Below are 17,719 nucleotides of genomic sequence, written 5' to 3' on the forward strand. Positions count from 1 at the left end.
ATCTGGAAGGATAGCACTTATATCAGGATACTTTTGTCAACTTGCCCCTATTAACATCTAGGGAAGTATTATTTACTCAGTATTTCTAACTTATTGTTAGATGTTAATGTGAGGCACTGCTTTGATGATCACTCAATATCTTTATGTGCTGCAGCTTTCCAAACTATCAAATGGGATCATATTTAAAAGCTAATGAAAGATTTTGGAATCTGAATAATATTTATATAACCAATTCTGGATCATATACAGTTTACTTAAATTATGGAATATTAAGTACTTCCATCTTCCTATTACTCATTTAATGTCTAGTTTGGCAGCAGAATTTAGGAGCTGAGAGTGAGACAGAGACAGAATAATAAAAACCTGTGTATTTGTGCTGTGCTTTAGGAGTATTGATTTAGGCCAGGGAAGGGTGAAGGGCCAGAGACTCTGGCCATGTAAAGAAGGTATTGGGGTAGGAATGGAGGGAGTTGTGGTAAAAGCAAATTAATAAATATGGGTGAATAGGAATTTGTGGGTATCAAGACCCAATTTAAAATAATTTTGTATTATCCATGGTTTTATTTACAATGATGCTTTGTTTGTTATTGTAGATAATTGAAAGCAAATGCATTTGTAATTTTGTGACACAGAAAAACTTCCAAAAACCTGAACATTTAGTCAAACAATTGGAATTTGTTTATTTTGTTCACAATCTATTATATGTATATACATTGAGATTTTTCCCTCATTGGCCTGGTTGTTTGGCTGATTCATTAGATATAGACTATTAGTGAGAGACATGTTTCCAAAACTAAAATAAAGGAGAAAAAGCAAGTTGATTGTCCTATTGCATGTAGCGTCTCAGTAATATTGACAGAGTGTAGCATAGCCCGCCAGCCATCTTTAAGTCTGACTCACTGTACATTGGTTCATGTAGTCTGATTAATGCACTGTGGTAATTTAGAATTTTGGCTGGGTCTTGAGTGTCCCTATAATTCTAAAAATCTTGTTAGCAAGGGAAACCTAACAAATAATGAAATATGGAAAAGTGTGAAAGTTTGTCTTTATCTGGGGGAAACATCCATGAAGAAGAAAATGACTGTCCAGTTTCTGAAATGTGTATGGGTTCGTGTGTGTGTTTGAGTTACCTGTATGAAGCTGGAGGATAGTGATCTAAAAATAGTAATGTTCATTAATCATCCTGTTACATCCAGGAACTTGCATTTAGACCCGTTGCCGAAGCCAGGTACATCTACTGTCATCAGAATGTAATTACAAAGACTGCTCCATGAAAATTCTCAGAGCATAAATACGTGTAACAGTTGTCAGAAAGAGAAACAGAGGAGTGGAAAAAAAAAAGGAATGTACTTTTAATACAAAACTCATGTTGTTAATTCATAGATTAAGAAAAGGAATGGAGATACAGGAACTTAAGTTTTGTTGCTCATTCCTTAGCTGGTAACATTGTCATTAACTCTGAAGGTTTAGGTTTATAATGTATTTAGACTAGAGGGTAACTATAGTATTCCTTATCTTTGTCAATGCTCCTTGGATATGTAAAATAGTTGAGGACATTTGGCATCATTTTACTCACCAGTGACATGCATCCACTTTGGCAGTTAGACCAGCAAAACATGACCCAATGGCTCTGGAAGGTTTGTACATATAAATATTGTAAAAATACAGGAATAAAAGGTAAGCATATGTTTATTTGGTTCCCTGGGCTGTCTAATGTCAGAACTGTTTAGAGAGAGGGATATTATTTCTGACAAAGTTCAGAGCTGTTCTTGTTTGGCTTATTTCAACACCAAAGAACAACCTCGATTGTTTAGAGAATAAAAGCAGATCCCAACCCAATGTCATTTCCACTGGACTGCTTAAAAATGGCTTCAGATGGTGATGTTGAGTGATACCCTTAAACTGCAAAGCCTCATCTGACTTGCTGAGATTTTTCCCATTGTCCAGCTTACCTTCCTTTCTTTTCCCAAATTTTTTTTTGAACTTTTCTTCTAGAGACCCTTACTCCCTCTTCAGTAATTTTTGTTTATTCTCCATTTCTATAATATACATATCACCTGATATAAAAATTATCACTCAGTGAAGACTTTCTACATGCCAAGACTTACACAATGTGCATTTGTACTGACCTGTTCAACTCCAGTTTGGTTCTGACATCAGCGACACGTGCAGCATTTTTTCCTCTGACCCTGACTGCCCAGCAGATCACAAGTAAAGGACATAGTCCCCCAGACTTCCATGTCTGCCCAAGACATCGCATACCAGTCATAAATTTGGGGGTCCCTTCTACCCCCTCAGGATACCAACCTTAAGCTCAAGGCTCCCCAGCCTTCCTCACTTCTGACCTGCTGGCTCCTACTACTCCCTTGCGTTTGATAATTCACTAGAACTACTCACAGAACTCATGAAAGCACTATGCTTATAATTACAGTTTTAATTATAGCAAAAGGATACAAATGAAGAGGTGCTTAGGGTGAGATTTGAAAGGGTTCACAATGCTGAGCATCCATGTTTCAAAGGATGTGCTACCCTCCCACATGAAGCAGTGTCTTTTACCAACCAGGAAGCTCGTAGAGCTTCTGTGTCGGGGCCTCATTACATAGTCATGATTGATTGAATCTGTCCCCCAACCCCCAGGTTGGGCTGATATCATCTGGTGGTCTTTATGTCCTAGCTAGCACTGCCCCCCTCATCACCTCATTAACATAAACCCTCGTATGTGGTCTGGAGGCCTGTAAATAACAAAAGCACTTCAATTACTCAGAAAATTTCAAGGGGTTAGTGTAATTTCTCAGGAAACAAGGACAAAGATCAACTTAAGTAGTTAAACCATTCAACTTAAAATGCATTGTTTAATTCAGTCCTTACCATTTCATAAGAGTTAAGTCCTGTTGTTCCAATTTTAGTCATAAGACTGAGATTTAGAACATAACAAGTAATTTGCCTAAAATCACATGGCTAGTAACTGGTAAAGCTGAGTCTCAAACCCAGTTCTGTTTGCCTCCAAAGTATACTGAACTCTTCTATATTTCCTTTTATTCATCTATCCATCCATCCTTCCAGCCATTCAACAAATATTTATTGAGCAATTACTGTATACCAGAAACAGTCATAATTACTGAGAATACAAAAATGATTAGAACATGGTCTATAGCTTCAGGGACCTTGAGTTCAGTGTGAAAAAGTAGACTCCACAGAGTGTAATGGAGGAATTATAGCAATGTGGTAAGACCTATACATTATAGAGAAATTAAGTCTGTCACTTAAGAAGGAAAGTGGCCCAAAGTTCATCCTTCGCTAAAAATCTTAAAATCCCATCTTAACATCTTTGAATTAAAAACTAACCCACTCCCCTTTTACTTAAGAGATGTGTAGCTCCTCACCAATATTCTCAGCTTTGGAAGAGTGAGATTTTATCAGAGTTAAACTATGTATTCAGAAACAATTTAGGTAAAAAGAACATTAAAACAACAGTTAAAAGCCTGTCCTACATTAAATTTATCATTTTTTAATGGTTATAGTAGTATAGTTTTGCAGTGTGCATATTTTACAGGAATTCCTTGCTAAAGGTTCTTTCTCATTGAAGAAAGAGAATGACTTTTGTTTATAAGGGCCTTATTTAATGACTCAGCACTCTAAGAGACAAATATCAATCAAAGTGGTTTTTCCAACACTGTTGTTTTTATTGTATGCATGAGGTAGTATGAGGTAATAAAAAAAAATAGTCACACTTTAATTACAGGAATTCCTTAGTCCTGGGCTGCCAAGCTTTCTTTCCTTAAATTGTTTTTAAAGCCCTAGCAATGAGGACCTCTACCACCTCATTCCAGCAAGTCTTTGCTCAAATCCCACCTTCCTAAGGTGAAATATTGAAAGTATTTAAAATTACATTGCACACCACCTCATTTTCTATCTCCTTGCGTGTTTTACCTGGAAAATCATTATCACCTGACTATTTCTAGAAATACAAATTCTTGGACTTTACAGTAGATCTACTGAATCGGAAATACAGGGATGGGACCCACCACTCTATGCTAATGAGCCCTCCAGGTGATTCTGATGCACTCTTCAACTTGAGAACCATTAGAGCCAGAAAGAAAGATCCTGAAGACCATCTCAGACTTTTGTACCCTCCTTTTTTCTTGTTGTTTTACTGGTATGATTATCTCCTGGGAAGGGAATGGTCTAAAACTGCAATACTATCCTCTCCTGGAGAATAGTTATTCACATTCTTCCTTTTCCTGGAAGAAGAAAGAATTGTTAGATGACAGATGGCCAGAACCCTTCCAGCCTACAAAGCAGGATTGTTCAGCGAAGGTTTCTTGACACAATGTGTCCTTTTCAGATTTTTTTTTGGCTTTTAGTATCCTTATCAAAAATAACTGATAATTGGTTGTAATGATTAATATGTGATTATTAGGAAAATGAGCTTTGGAGTCAGACATACAAGAAATTTAGTAACAGTCTTTCAACTTCATAGAAGTGTGGCCTTGAGAACATTACTTAACATTTTTGAGTTTTAGGTCCCACCCTAGAATAACGGAGATTACACTTCCTTGTGAAAGTTTTTCGAGACTAGAAGTGAAGATACGTGCAGAACTTTTAGTACAGGCCCTCGCTTGAATTCTTAAATGTTCAGGTAAGAGCATGTATTGTTATTCTGTCTCATTTTAGGTTTCTGAGGTAAGGGCCTCAGATATTTTTTGGAAAAAAAAAAAAATTTATTAGAAGAACTATTTAAAGTAAGAGCTAGTCATAAGGATAAGAAAACCAAATGATTTTCCAAAAATGTACATTTACATCAAATTAAACGGAAGTGAATTATAAGCTTTAGATATTAGGTAATATCAATTAGGTATTATTAGATTATATTAATTAGATAGCAATATAATATTTAGTATTATCAAATGCTTACTGTGTCCAGATACTGTCCTAAAAGCTTTATCTGGTGTGTTTTCATTTAGCTATATATAACAAAAGGAAACCCTGGTTGCATTGTGATTAAGTGCTAAGGCTACTAACCAAAAGGTCAGCAGTTCGAATCCACCAGGTGCTCTTTGGAAACTGGGCAGGGGGGCAGTTCTACTCTGTCCTACAGGGTAGCTATGAATCGGAATCGACTCCACGGGGACTTTTTTTTTATTTAGTATGTAACAAAAAGTACCTTTGCAGGTATTAGACACGGTGAATGCAGATATAGAAGAAGAATTCTTTCATGGGACTTAGAATTAGTGGGTGAGACAGACCTGTTAAAACTACAAATATGAAGTAATTGATATGCCCAGTATATTATGGGAGTGCATTGGAAGAGTACCTAGGAACGGTCAGGGAAGGCTTTATGGAAGAGAGGACATTAGAACTGAATTTTCTTATTTTTAAAAGAATGAAAAAAAAAGTCTATCAAGCAAGATTGATATGTGGAGGAGGGGTGAGGAGAAGGGTGTGATTAGGGTGGCAAAGAGACTATGAGGAATTGAGTTGGATTTTCCAGGCAGGCAGAGGAAACGGTTTTTGAAAAAGACCCCATATGTGTGATACCATGTGTTTCACACCCATTTCTTGCTTGGTCAAGAAGATGTGCTTAGACCTGTGACTGAGATGTACAACCTTACAGGGCTCTTTAAGGACTTAGCCTTGTTTACTTCTCCCCTCACCTTTTGCTCCTCCTGATACCTCCTCCTCTAACCCACCCTAGTAGCCTACTTAGGAGGTGTGGAGCTTCAAACTAGTCATAGTATTTCTTATAGTCTCAAGATTCTCATTTGTTAAATGGTAAAAATACTGTGCCTACCTCAAACACTTGTCATTACTTGTTTTTAAATGATAGCAGGATGTTAAGGGAGAGGTGGTGGGAAACTGAATTAATATTGTAGCTGATGCATTTCGCCACTGAAGAAAGACATCTGATATACCTGATCTGACAATCCATCAGTCTTACTCATTAAAACGATTAAATCAATTAAAAAAAATATGAATGAACTCAATTTCAAGAGGAAAAACTTAAATTTCAAAAAATATCTGTATATTTTTGAGTGAGGCAGAGAAAAGGATCCCTCCTTTCCTTAGAACTCTCTTAGACCCACAGTCCTTCATAAAAAAAAAAAAAGATCTTTTAATTAGTCATCAGTGAACGTTTAAAAATGTGTTTGGTTTCATCTTCACTGTATGATTGCAAAACTTTGAATAGCCTCCTTTCATTTCTGTGGCCTCAGCACGTCAACAGGTAGTCCCCTGCTTATGACTTATTCGAGCAGGACAAACCCCACTTTAGACTGTCTTTTTTAATTTTGTTTACATTTTACCATTAGTAATATGTACTACATACAGTGTTGCAGCATGTAATTTGCTGATATTATCATTCTCAGGTGGTCACTTACAGGTGTTTGAAGATCAGATCTATAAAAATGCTGATAATAAAAGGCAATAATATTTAACAGTAAAAAAGAGGTATTCGACTTAACGTCAGAACCGATTAAGGAAGGAGCTGTAAGTCAGGGACTACCTGTGTAATGATAGTCGTAACAGCATTCTTTTAAAGGTCACCTGCTAAAATAGGTGGAAAACCACTGCTTGTAAATAAAAGGCAACATATTTTGCATGTGAACCAGATTAAATATGTGAAAATTGTTTTAAGCAGTTCCTTTTTCTGCCTCCCTCAAAAACCCAGGGATTGTGAAGTAACCAATTACTAGTACCTTCCTTCTTCATGCTTCCTCACAAAATTCTGTCTTACCTTGTGCAAAACAAAAGCATTTCAAATGAGAAAACAGCTGCTTCTCTAAGTTTCTGCAAATCAGATTCCCTTCTGTATTTCTCACGTCACAGTAATGTTAGTCTAGTTCTTATCTGGATGCTGGTTGTCTAGGACAGCCCAATATTGCACTGTAGGCACTCATCGATGCTATTAACAAAAAGCATTTCTGACATTTGTGTGGTCTTCTACAATTTTTGGAAACCCTGGTGGCGTAGTGATTAAGTGCTATGGCTGCTAACTAGAAGGTCGGCAGTTTGAATCTGCCAGGCGCTCCTTGGAAACTCTATGGAGCAGTTCTACTCTGGCCTATAGGGCCACTATGAGTCAGAATCGAGTCAATGGCACTGGGTTTTCTACAATTTTTAGCAGGCTGCTTCTGTGCTATCATATCTGGTCAACCATTTTATAGATGCAGGAAATCAGATTTAGAGAGGATAAATAACTTGTCCATAATACCATCCCTAGTAAGTGACTAGAACCATGAGTTGAATTCTTGTCTTCTATTCCAAAGTTATTCAGAAACACTGAAGAATAGCTGCATGGCTTGGGGGGGAGGGGACAGGGGACAGGATTTGTTGCTATGGAAGTTGGAAAGAAGACAAGTTGGAATGGGGTGTTTTACATTATTCCTTCCTTATCCTTTACAAATAAAATGTCCTTGTGTCTATCTTTTGGGAACCAGTCATGAGTAAAGAAGTGGTCATCACCAAAATTGTTGAGGGCAGAAGAGATATTTTAAATAGATCAGTATAATAAAACTCCATGTCCAAAATCACCAAGCTTCAGCAATTGTTATGCGTCACCTATTTTTAAAAGTAATTCTCACTGCCTGGTGTTATATACTTTTTAAAAATACCTTTATTTACAGGCTACTCCCTCCCCCATTAGAACTGAAGACCCACGAGAACACACACTTAGAACAATCCCTGGCACATTGCAGGTGCATAAAAATATTTGTTGAGTAAATTAATAAATGAATCACTAATTAAGAGAAGCTCGTATTAGATCTAATGGACTCTAAAATAGTTGTAGAGATTTGCAAGAATCTTGTTTTGCATTTAAATATTTTTTGTTGCTGTTGTCATTTTGTTTTTAATACTAATATTGCTGAATGTTTATGTTCTAGATTTGCTTATTTGGTGAGAAGTGGCGGAATCAATTCACATAGGTTGTTTTTAAGTCACTGATATTTTGAAATTTCTATCAAGAATCCAAAATATTAATCTCATTAACTTTCATATATTTTCCACTAATAGCCTTGTTTTAAGGGTGTCCTTTTTCTCATTGGAAACCCTCATGGCATAGTGGCTAAGAGCTACGACTGCTAACCAAAAGGTCGGCAGTTCGAATCCACCAGGTGCTCCTTGGAAACCCTGTAAGGCAGGTCTACCCTGTGCTGTAGGGTCACTATGAGTCAGAATTCACTCAATGGCAATGGGTTTTTTTTTTTCTCTTCAGTGGAAATGTTTTTTTAGAAGCTATCATACACATCTTTAGACAAGCACAAAGCAGAATCCTATCCTAAATTCTGCTCTTTAAAAAGGTATTTTAAAATAAGTTGCTAACTTCACCACTATTTTTAATTTTTTTGAAGCGCCTTATTCTTACAAAGATCAGTGTGTTTTAGTGTTTTGTGTTTCTTTCATCCTCCAAGCCCACTTAGTGTGGTTTTCACATGAAGATACAAAAATTTCTTCAGGGTAGGTATAGTGTCATTTTTATCTTTGAGGCCCTAGTACCCAAAATAGCATCTTACAAATAGTTGGCTCATAGTGCATGTTTGTTGTGTAATTAAACTGTAAAATGTTAATTAAGTGGATCTGATAAGATTTAAGTGTATTTGTTAGTATATAATTTTATCATGGGGAGCCCTGGTGGCATACTGGTTAAGAGCCAGGCTGCTAACCAAAAGTTGGAATCTACCAGCTACTCCTTGAAAACCCCATAGGGCCCTTCTACTCTGTCCTATGGGGTCACTATGAGTTGAAATTGATTTGATGGCAACAAGTTTTTGAATCTTATTAAGGTTTCTGGAATTTCTGCTCTATTCGGGACACTGTGTTAGGCATTTAAACATTAGTTATTGTTCCTTGGGGTGTAGAAAAAAAAAATTGTAGCTTTTCTAGTAGATCTCATATTTTTTTTTTATAAAGCAGCAGTCTTGCAAGTTTCCCTTCAGTTCCCAAGTATGTAATGTCCACGTTGGTCTAAGTTCTGCTGCAGAACTAATTAACTCTGAAATATGAGTGACAAATCATCACAAGACAGGTTTATCTCTTGCCCATGCAGTGACTTCCATGGGCCTTGTGACTCCCCAGGGCAGCTTCCACTAAGTGGTAATTCAAGGATTCAGTCTGCATCTGTCTTCTGGTTCAACTCATGTCTTTTAGGTCCCATGGAAGGGAAATGACTTCCCTGGCTCATTCCAGAAGTGCCAAGTATTGCTTGCACTCATAGTCCAGTGGTCAGATTAGTCATATGGTCCATAGTAACCGCAAGAAGCCTGCAAGTCTGGTCTACTGAGTACTCAGGAAGGACAGGAAATGATATAATGGCAATAATAGAGTCTACATGCCGTAGAGCTCAGAGCTCAAGGAAATGCACATTTATTAATTCATTTAACTAACATTTAAAGTCCCTGGGTGGCACAATTGGTTAGGCACTTGTTTATTAACCAAAAGGCTGGCAGTTTGAACACATCCAGAGGCACCACAGAAGAAAGACCTGTTGATCTGCTTCCAAAAGGTCACAGAAATTGAAAACCCTACAGTTTTACTCTGACACACATAGGGTGCCATTAGTAGGAATCAATTCGGTCACAACTGGGAACATTTACTAAGCATTTAACTGTTAATTTAAGGCCCATAGATGCCTAATCTTATTTACTGCCGCAATGGCTCCTAACCATAAAAGACATGTATACTCCATGAATATAGTTAAGTCTGACTATAAAATGCACTTTTTAGGACAGTTATTATTTTTTTAGAATAGTTTTTTTTTTTATATATATATAATAGAAAAATAATTTTAAATGGAAGCGTCTTATATAAATGTTTATTTTTGCTCTTATGTAAAGAAATCTGGAGCAAGGCAGTCCACAGAGGGTATGGTAACTCTCCATTTATTGAAGATAACGATTTAGATCATAAAGTCAATGTTACAGGCACTAGGAGGGAGGAGGAAAGGGGAAAAGGAGAGGGAAAGGAAGGCCAGCGTCCAACTGAGACAACTTTTAAGGAGCCGTCCTTGTTGTTATAATAACACTTCCACCACCACCACCTTGGCCAGAACATAGTCACGCGTAAGTGTAAGTGGTTCTGGGAAACATATTTTGGCTGGCCACTTTGCTTCCCTGAATAAAAGTAATGCTGTGTTACTAAGAAAGAATCTGAGAATAGATATTAAGTGAACAATTAGCAATTTCTGCTGTAGCTAAGAAGGGTCACACACACAATGCACACATACACACACACGTTTTGTTATAGTGATGTACACACAAAACATAAGCTATTTCATCAGTTTCTACATGTCCACTTTAGTAACACTGGTGATATCCTTCAAGTTGTGCAACCATTCTTGCTATCTTTTTATGAAGTATCCCACCACCGTTAATATACATTTAATGCATTCTAAACAAACCTCCCCCTCCCCCCCACACACACTTTTGATATGATGCCAGTTTCCTTTGAAATTGTTCTCCAGCTGCTTCTATTCTTAAAAACCTAACTAGGGCAAGAAGAGTAACAGCATTAGATTTTTGTCTCCTATTATTTTTTGCAGGTACATAGTAAATGTTTGGTAAGTATTTCTGCCATTGACTTTGCAGTCAATAGGAACATTGTTGATTGAATTTAGACACACCAAAGCAGTTAATAATTTAGTCAAATATAGTAATGTAAGAACTTGAATTTGTCCTTAGCTTATTCCACATGGCCCTATTTATATTTCTCCACATTTTTAATTAATGTTTTCCTCCAAAAAAGGACCTACTTAGAAGCATATGAACTTGTTTTAATACTGACGTTTCATAAACAACATTCTTTATTCCCTTAGGCTCAAAACTATGAGAGGCAATGAAATAAAACTTGAGCTATCATGAAGCCCAGAAATAAAGCTTTAGATTCAGCATGTTTATTCCATATTATATAAAATCGATTTGCCTTATTTTGTTTTCTCTAACTTCATCTGCCTTATCTACAGGCTATACATCGATGGTCCATTTGGAAGTCCATTTGAAGAATCACTGAACTATGAGGTTAGCCTCTGCGTGGCTGGAGGCATTGGAGTAACCCCATTTGCATCAATACTCAACACTCTGCTGTATGTCATTTTGATCCATTTTATTAGTCCAGATAGAGAACTGTGAACATTTAAGAGGTCTGTCTTTTGAAGTATGGAATAATTGCTTACAGAATTCTTCTACTCATTGTTTGAGGTATTCCATTTACTGATTGATGAGGGGGATAATTCAGTTATTCTCAGCATGTGCTTTATTGCCCCCACTAAGCTGTCTTATAAAATATGTCAGTATCAGGATTGTCCATTCTTCTCTTTTCCTTCTACTAAAATCATTCCCTACTGTCCATTTCTCTACCTTCTCATCAGTGCTAAGGGGTACTACTCATTCATTCAATTATCAGATGTTTTTTAGCTTCTCCTGAGGACCAGTTGGTCTTATACACCCACTGTCATTGAGTCAATTCCGACTCATAGCAACCATATAGAACAGAGGAGAACTGCCCCATAGAGTTTCCAAGGAACGGCTGGTGGACTTGAACTGCAACCTCTTGGTTAGCAGCTGTAGCACTTAACCACTACGCCACCAGGGTTTCCATTGGTCTTATAGATACTGGGAATACAGAAATGAACAAAACAGAGTCTGTGTACTTAAGAAACTTGCTTTCAGTGGGGCCTGTAAAAAATAAATAAACAATTCATAAATATAAAAATTCAGAGGATGATTAGAACTGTCATGAAAAGAAGACAGATTAATAGGATTTGGAAATAAAGAACTGGGGTTCCTGTGGAAATGTGGTCAGTGAAGGCTTTTCTGAGGAGACGACAGATGAACACATCATTCCTTGGTCTGTTACTCAGAAAATTTACAACAGACTGAAGAAAAGAGACTTCAAAAGTAAGATTGCTTAAAGAGAAAATATTATTTCAGTTATATTAATTCTAGGAAAATTCTACGTTATTTTAATTCCAAGCAAAAATTAATTGATTGATATTAATTGCCATGAAATCACAAATAAAATGACAGCAGGAACTTATCTCCAAATCTGTTCCATTCATTTTTCAGGTAGGTACCAGTTGCATTAAAAGTCTGCTTTATGAAGTGCCCAAAAACAAACACTGAGTTGAAACAATATATTTTCATGATATCTAATTTGAATTTTAAATGCATGATATAAATTTGAAACTTTTTGGAGTTTCTTACAAAAATAACCATATTCTAAGCCAGGAAACATTTGTTTCTGACAAACACATTACAAGTTATTAGGATGCCTAATGTTATGTTTTTTTAATGTTATGAAAAGGGAAGAACATTTTCTTAACCTCAACCCTACTTCATAATTATAAATATGTATCCAGACTTGAAATTATGGGTTGCTGGAATGCATTACATACTAGATGGTTGTGAAATCTCTTTCTTTAATGATTATTAAGAAGGGGATAAACAACCAACTTTCTGGAATGGTTTCGGGTCATTTTGATCAGAAGCCAGGATAAGACTGGATGACGTTGGAGACCTGCTCAGTGATAGAATTTACTGAAAATAGAATACTTGTTTTTCTTAGATGCAGTATCCAATATTATCTTGATCTGGAAGCTTAACCTAGTAGCTTTTACTAGAAACAGGTGATATGCATATAATATTCACAAGTATAATCATTTAAATGTATGGGGTATGTCATATCGTTAAGTCATCATGTTGCATTTTAAATTTACTTGTGGTTATAGAAAGTGCTATATCAGACACTAAAATGTAAATGACTGGTTTCTCTCTTGGTTACTTACTAATGAAAAGCAAACTTTTAAGAATCTAGGGTTTTTTTTTTTTTTTTTTTGCCCTCCTAATGCCTGTTATGTAATTTTAATTTTAAAGGGATGACTGGAAACCATACAAGCTTAGAAGACTGTATTTTATCTGGGTGTGCAGAGATATTCAATCCTTCCGTTGGTTTGCAGACTTACTCTGTGTGTTGCATAACAAGGTAAAATTAGTTTTGCAATTTTTTTTCTAATTTTAGAAAAAAATCCAGCAATTGCCTTTCATATTACAAAAATAACAAACGCTTGTTATAGAATAAATGAGAAAATATGCAGATAAATAACAAAGAGAAAAAAATCTCTTAAGCCTAAAACACAGAGGTAACTTCTATCAATAATTTGGTACATATCTTTCCAGATATCACTGTTTGTGGGTTTGAATATATATCTATAGCAAAGAATGTTTTTACATAGAAATGTATGCATGTGTCTGTAGGGTAGTGAGAAAAGCTAGATGAAGGGAAACTTATTTACCTGTTATTTATTTGTCTTTATTTATTAAAATTATACAATTAATACACAAATGCAAATAAATTAAATTATAAATAAATAAAGCAAAATCCTCCCTGACTACTTTCCCCACCCAGTTTATATAAACAGAGGTACCTTGTGGATATTCTATAAATTGTATCATACTGTGTGTGTCATTCTGAAAATTGCTTTTTTTAACTTACCACTTTATGTCTTGAACATTTTTTAGTATTAGTACATATAGAATTACCTCCTTTTTATAATGCTAAAGTATTTTATAGTATAGATGTATCTTTTCTGTGTTGGCATCTATGTCACCAAGTTCATTGCGTGTGTGCGTGCACGCGTGCACGCGCATGTGCGCAGGGTTGCACATGTGCATCCGGGGAGGGAGGAAGATAGAGAGAGAAACCAATAGCAATAAAGTGTAGTCAGAGCAAAGCCAACCATTACGAGATTCATTTTTGTCTTCTAGAAAAAGGAAGCATATGAAGACAACAACTCTTTTGCCCCTTTGTTGAATTTATTTTCCTTCAGATGATATTTTTCTTACTAAGTTTTGCTTTTCAAGATATTGAACTGTTCAATATATTCTCCATACTGTTTTATTCTGGCAGGTATAGTTCCCACTTAGACTTTTATACAAGGGAAACCAGTGCTGAATAGAAGGAAGGCAGAAAGAGGAATGTGTCTTTTCATTGTTTGTTTTTGTTTGTGTTGTTTTGTATTTTAACATTCTGTATTATACTTTCTAAGGCTCAGGAGAGTTAGAAAAAACAAATAATAGGCTAAGAAATTTGTTATGATTATTTCCTAGTATACCTAGTACATATCACTACTGCTTTTTAAAAGAGAATCGTGTTCTTTATGGATGAACCCCTGGGTAAAATTTAGGAACTCGGTGGGAAGAAAATAAAGAATAATATTTGTGAAATATTTAGCTAAATATCAGTGTAGGGTTTAACTTGCTAGATTATGTAACTATTAAGATAACATAATTATTCCCTTCCATCAGCACCATCATATCTAGCTATACCAGTGGGGCAGGTTATTAATGTTAGAATCATGTATATATATGTTGTTGTTGTTGTTAGATGCCATCCAGTCAGTTCCAGCTCATAACCACCCTATGTAGAACAGAAGGAAACACTGCCTGGGTCCTGCACCGTCCTCATAATCATTGCTGTGTTTAAGCCTATTGTTGCAGCCACTGTATCAATCCATCTCATTAAGGGTCTTCCTCTTTTTTGCTGACCTTCTGCCTTATTAAGCATGATGTCCTTCTCCAGAGACAGGTCCCTCCTGATAACATGTCCAAAGTATATAAGATGAAATCTCACCATCTTCACTTCTAAGGAGCATTTTCATTGTACTTCTTCTAAGACAGATTTGTTCATTCTTCTGGCAGTCCATATTATGAGTGTGTGTGTGTACATATATATCCACTTGCTTATGGGTGTTGACCATGATAAACCAAGATATATGTTAACAAATTCTAGGATTACATGTGTTAAAATAGGGAAAGTCTGAGTGTACAGAAAGAATTTTAATAAACCTATTCATTTTTATGTCTCTTCAGTTTTGGCAAGAGAACAGACCTGACTATGTTAACATCCAGCTGTACCTCAGTCAAACAGATGGAATACAGGTATGTGGTTGGATATTATTGTAAATTAAACAAGTCTCTTGATAATAGAAGATTTACTATAGGAACTGTGCTGGAAGAGAATTTCTGCAGGTGTTTCATACAGAAGTCTCCTAGAGGAAGGCTTCCTTTGGACTGTATCCAGAAAACTCTTGGCTAGTAGTTGAAGTCAACCATACTGTGCCTTTCATTTGTCCTCCTCACAAGAGGCTGGAACAGACGTTCTGAGTCCATCTCTATTCCCTTATGTGTAACCTCAAGTCCTTACCCTTAGATATCAGGCCATAAATGAAGCCTTGTGACCGTGTTAGTCAAATGCAAGTTTTATGAGGAGATGGAAGATGAGGTCATACACAATTCAGCTTATTTCCCCCCATGGAAAACTAAAAATTAATAACTGTCATACATTATACACTCACTATGGTAGACCCTTTGCTAAGCATTTCATGTTTATTATCTCATATAATCTGAACAGATTCCAAAAGCAGATGATGTTATTATCTCCATTTACAGATTAAGAAACTAGTGTTTAGATACAGCATTTGAAGAGCAGGATAGGAATACAAATCTGGGTGTGAATGTTTTCACCAAATTTTAGTGTTTCCTATCATACATTTACGTAATACTCTGCATACAAAATAAGACTTGTCAGTTGCCAAAAATTATTCCAACCGTATTTTTTCTAGTCAGATTTCTAACCTATTTGTCACATTAAAAAAAAAAAAATCATTTTATTATGCTACTGTCATGAAATAGGTCAGTACCATTATTCCTCATGATATCACTGTAGTTAAGGCCTGGATCATAAATTACATTTGGTTCCCAGTTTAAGTCGGCCTGAGTCCTAGACACTTTCTCCTCTCTGCTCACTTCAGTGTAATTTTTCACCATCTATTTATATCTAATGTTCTGTTAATTAAGGATCCTTCGTGGCTTAGTGGTTAAGTGCTCAACGGCTAACCAAAAGGTCGATGGTTCAGACTCAGCAAGTGCTGTGGGAGAAGGATGTGACAGTCTGCTTGTGTAAAGATTATAGCCTTGGAAATCCTATGGGGCAGTTCAGCTCTGTCCCATAGGTCACCATGAGTTGAAATTGACTTAAAAGCAATGGGTTTGGTTTGAGTTGGGTTCTGTTAATTGGAAATACCAGCCCATTTGCAGTCATTTGGTGATAGACATGAGGTTTGGAGCTCTGCGGTCTTGGCCTGTCTTTTCTAGGATTGTTTTTTTCCCAATTTACGATGACATTTTGCAGTATTTTATTCATATAATGAGCCAAAGATGATAGCTGTACTTGTGGTGCATATATTTCCGTAAAGTGTATGTGCTGAGCCTCGTTTGAGAGTGAGCCATTAGAGTGCATTCTTTGTTTTACATTGCAGTTGTTTAAAAATGGAACTGAAGTCTAAGAATATCAGCCATTTGTGAGAATGGCATTCAGGGAGATAATGGATTTTAAAGGAAAAGAGGAAGGAAATGATGCTTTGAAATGACTGTACTTAATGGTTTGTTGTTTGACACTTATATTCTTTACATCACTGCAATTTGGTAGGAAGCCACAGCACCAGCAGAAAGGATGTTAGAGCAGTGAGTTATTTGTCTAAATCTGTGAGTCATATAAAATAAAATGCTTTCTTTTTGGCAGAAAATAATTGGAGAAAAATATCCGGCACTGAATTCGAGACTTTTTATTGGACGGCCTCGGTGGAAAATTCTGTTTGATGAAATAGCCAAATGTAACAGAGGGTAAGTACTGTTCCTCCAAGAACTTGACATGTGGTTAATGGTCATATGAAAATATTTCCAAATCACCACCTGAAGTTTTAAAAAGATGAATTAGCAATAGATGTACAAATTACAAACTCACTTAAATTCTCAATTGTCACGCTCAAAGGAGGAAGCAGGGGCAGGAATCAACCAAATATCTGCAAGTCCAAATAATTAAAATTTGGCCTAGAAAGAGTCAACAATGTGTTTATAAAATAGACTCTCCTGTTTTTAAAATTGCATAGACCTATATTTAAAATCCTTACAACTGGACCAAAACGCAATATCAAAATACATGGAGAAAAGATTGAAGTTCTCAAGGATTTCATTTTACTTGGATCTACAATTAATGCTCATGGAAACAACAGTCAAGAAATCAAACAACGGATTGCATTGGACAAATCAGCTACAAAAGAGCTCTTTAAAGTGTTAAAAAGCAAAAGATGTCACTTTGAGAACTAAGGTGTGCCTGACTCAAGCCATGGTATTTTCAGGCACCTCATATGCTTGCGAAAGCTGAATAATGAATAAGGAAGACAGAAGAAGAATTGATGCCTTGAATTTTGGTGTTGGTGAAGAATTGATTCAGATTGCAGCCATGTTTGAAACCACTTCTGTAGTATTTCCCTTCCCTGAAAGTGTTTTTGGGCTGAGGGTGAAAAAGCATTATTTACAAAACAAAGTATGTATATGCCAGCTAAACCCTTTGCTTCGAGTTGATTCTGATCCATAGTGACACCATATGACAGAGTGGAACTGCCCCAAAGAGTTTCCAAGGAGCGCCTAGTGGATTCGAACTGCCGACCTTTGGTTAGCAGATGTAGTTCTTAACCACCATGCCACCAGGGTTTCCGTATGTATGCCAACCAGTTCAGCCATATTCCTTTCCTATGTTTCTCCAATATCACCTGCCTTAGGTCTTATAGTGTTGTCATACTCACTAGTCTCTTGCTATGTACTACAGGCGTGTTCTTCCTTAATGCCATTTAACTGACCTCTGACAGACTTTCTTTTACTGGTTTTCGTAG

General features: G+C 36.3%; 1 protein-coding gene across 3 annotated transcripts in view; it reads left to right on the forward strand.

The window, feature by feature from the left end:
* The window catches only part of NOX4 (NADPH oxidase 4), a 181,996-nt gene that overhangs the window by 143,447 nt on the left and 20,830 nt on the right, over nucleotides 1-17,719 (forward strand). For all 3 annotated transcript variants that reach the window (XM_049889568.1, XM_049889570.1, XM_049889571.1), the window contains 4 exons: nucleotides 10,955-11,074; nucleotides 12,864-12,972; nucleotides 14,859-14,927; nucleotides 16,570-16,670. In XM_049889568.1, the coding sequence (XP_049745525.1) occupies nucleotides 10,955-11,074; nucleotides 12,864-12,972; nucleotides 14,859-14,927; nucleotides 16,570-16,670 (399 nt within the window). The remainder of the gene's footprint in view (nucleotides 1-10,954; nucleotides 11,075-12,863; nucleotides 12,973-14,858; nucleotides 14,928-16,569; nucleotides 16,671-17,719) is intronic.

Source organism: Elephas maximus, chromosome 7 (assembly GCF_024166365.1).
Source record: "Elephas maximus indicus isolate mEleMax1 chromosome 7, mEleMax1 primary haplotype, whole genome shotgun sequence".
NCBI classification, from domain to species: Eukaryota; Metazoa; Chordata; class Mammalia; order Proboscidea; family Elephantidae; genus Elephas; species Elephas maximus.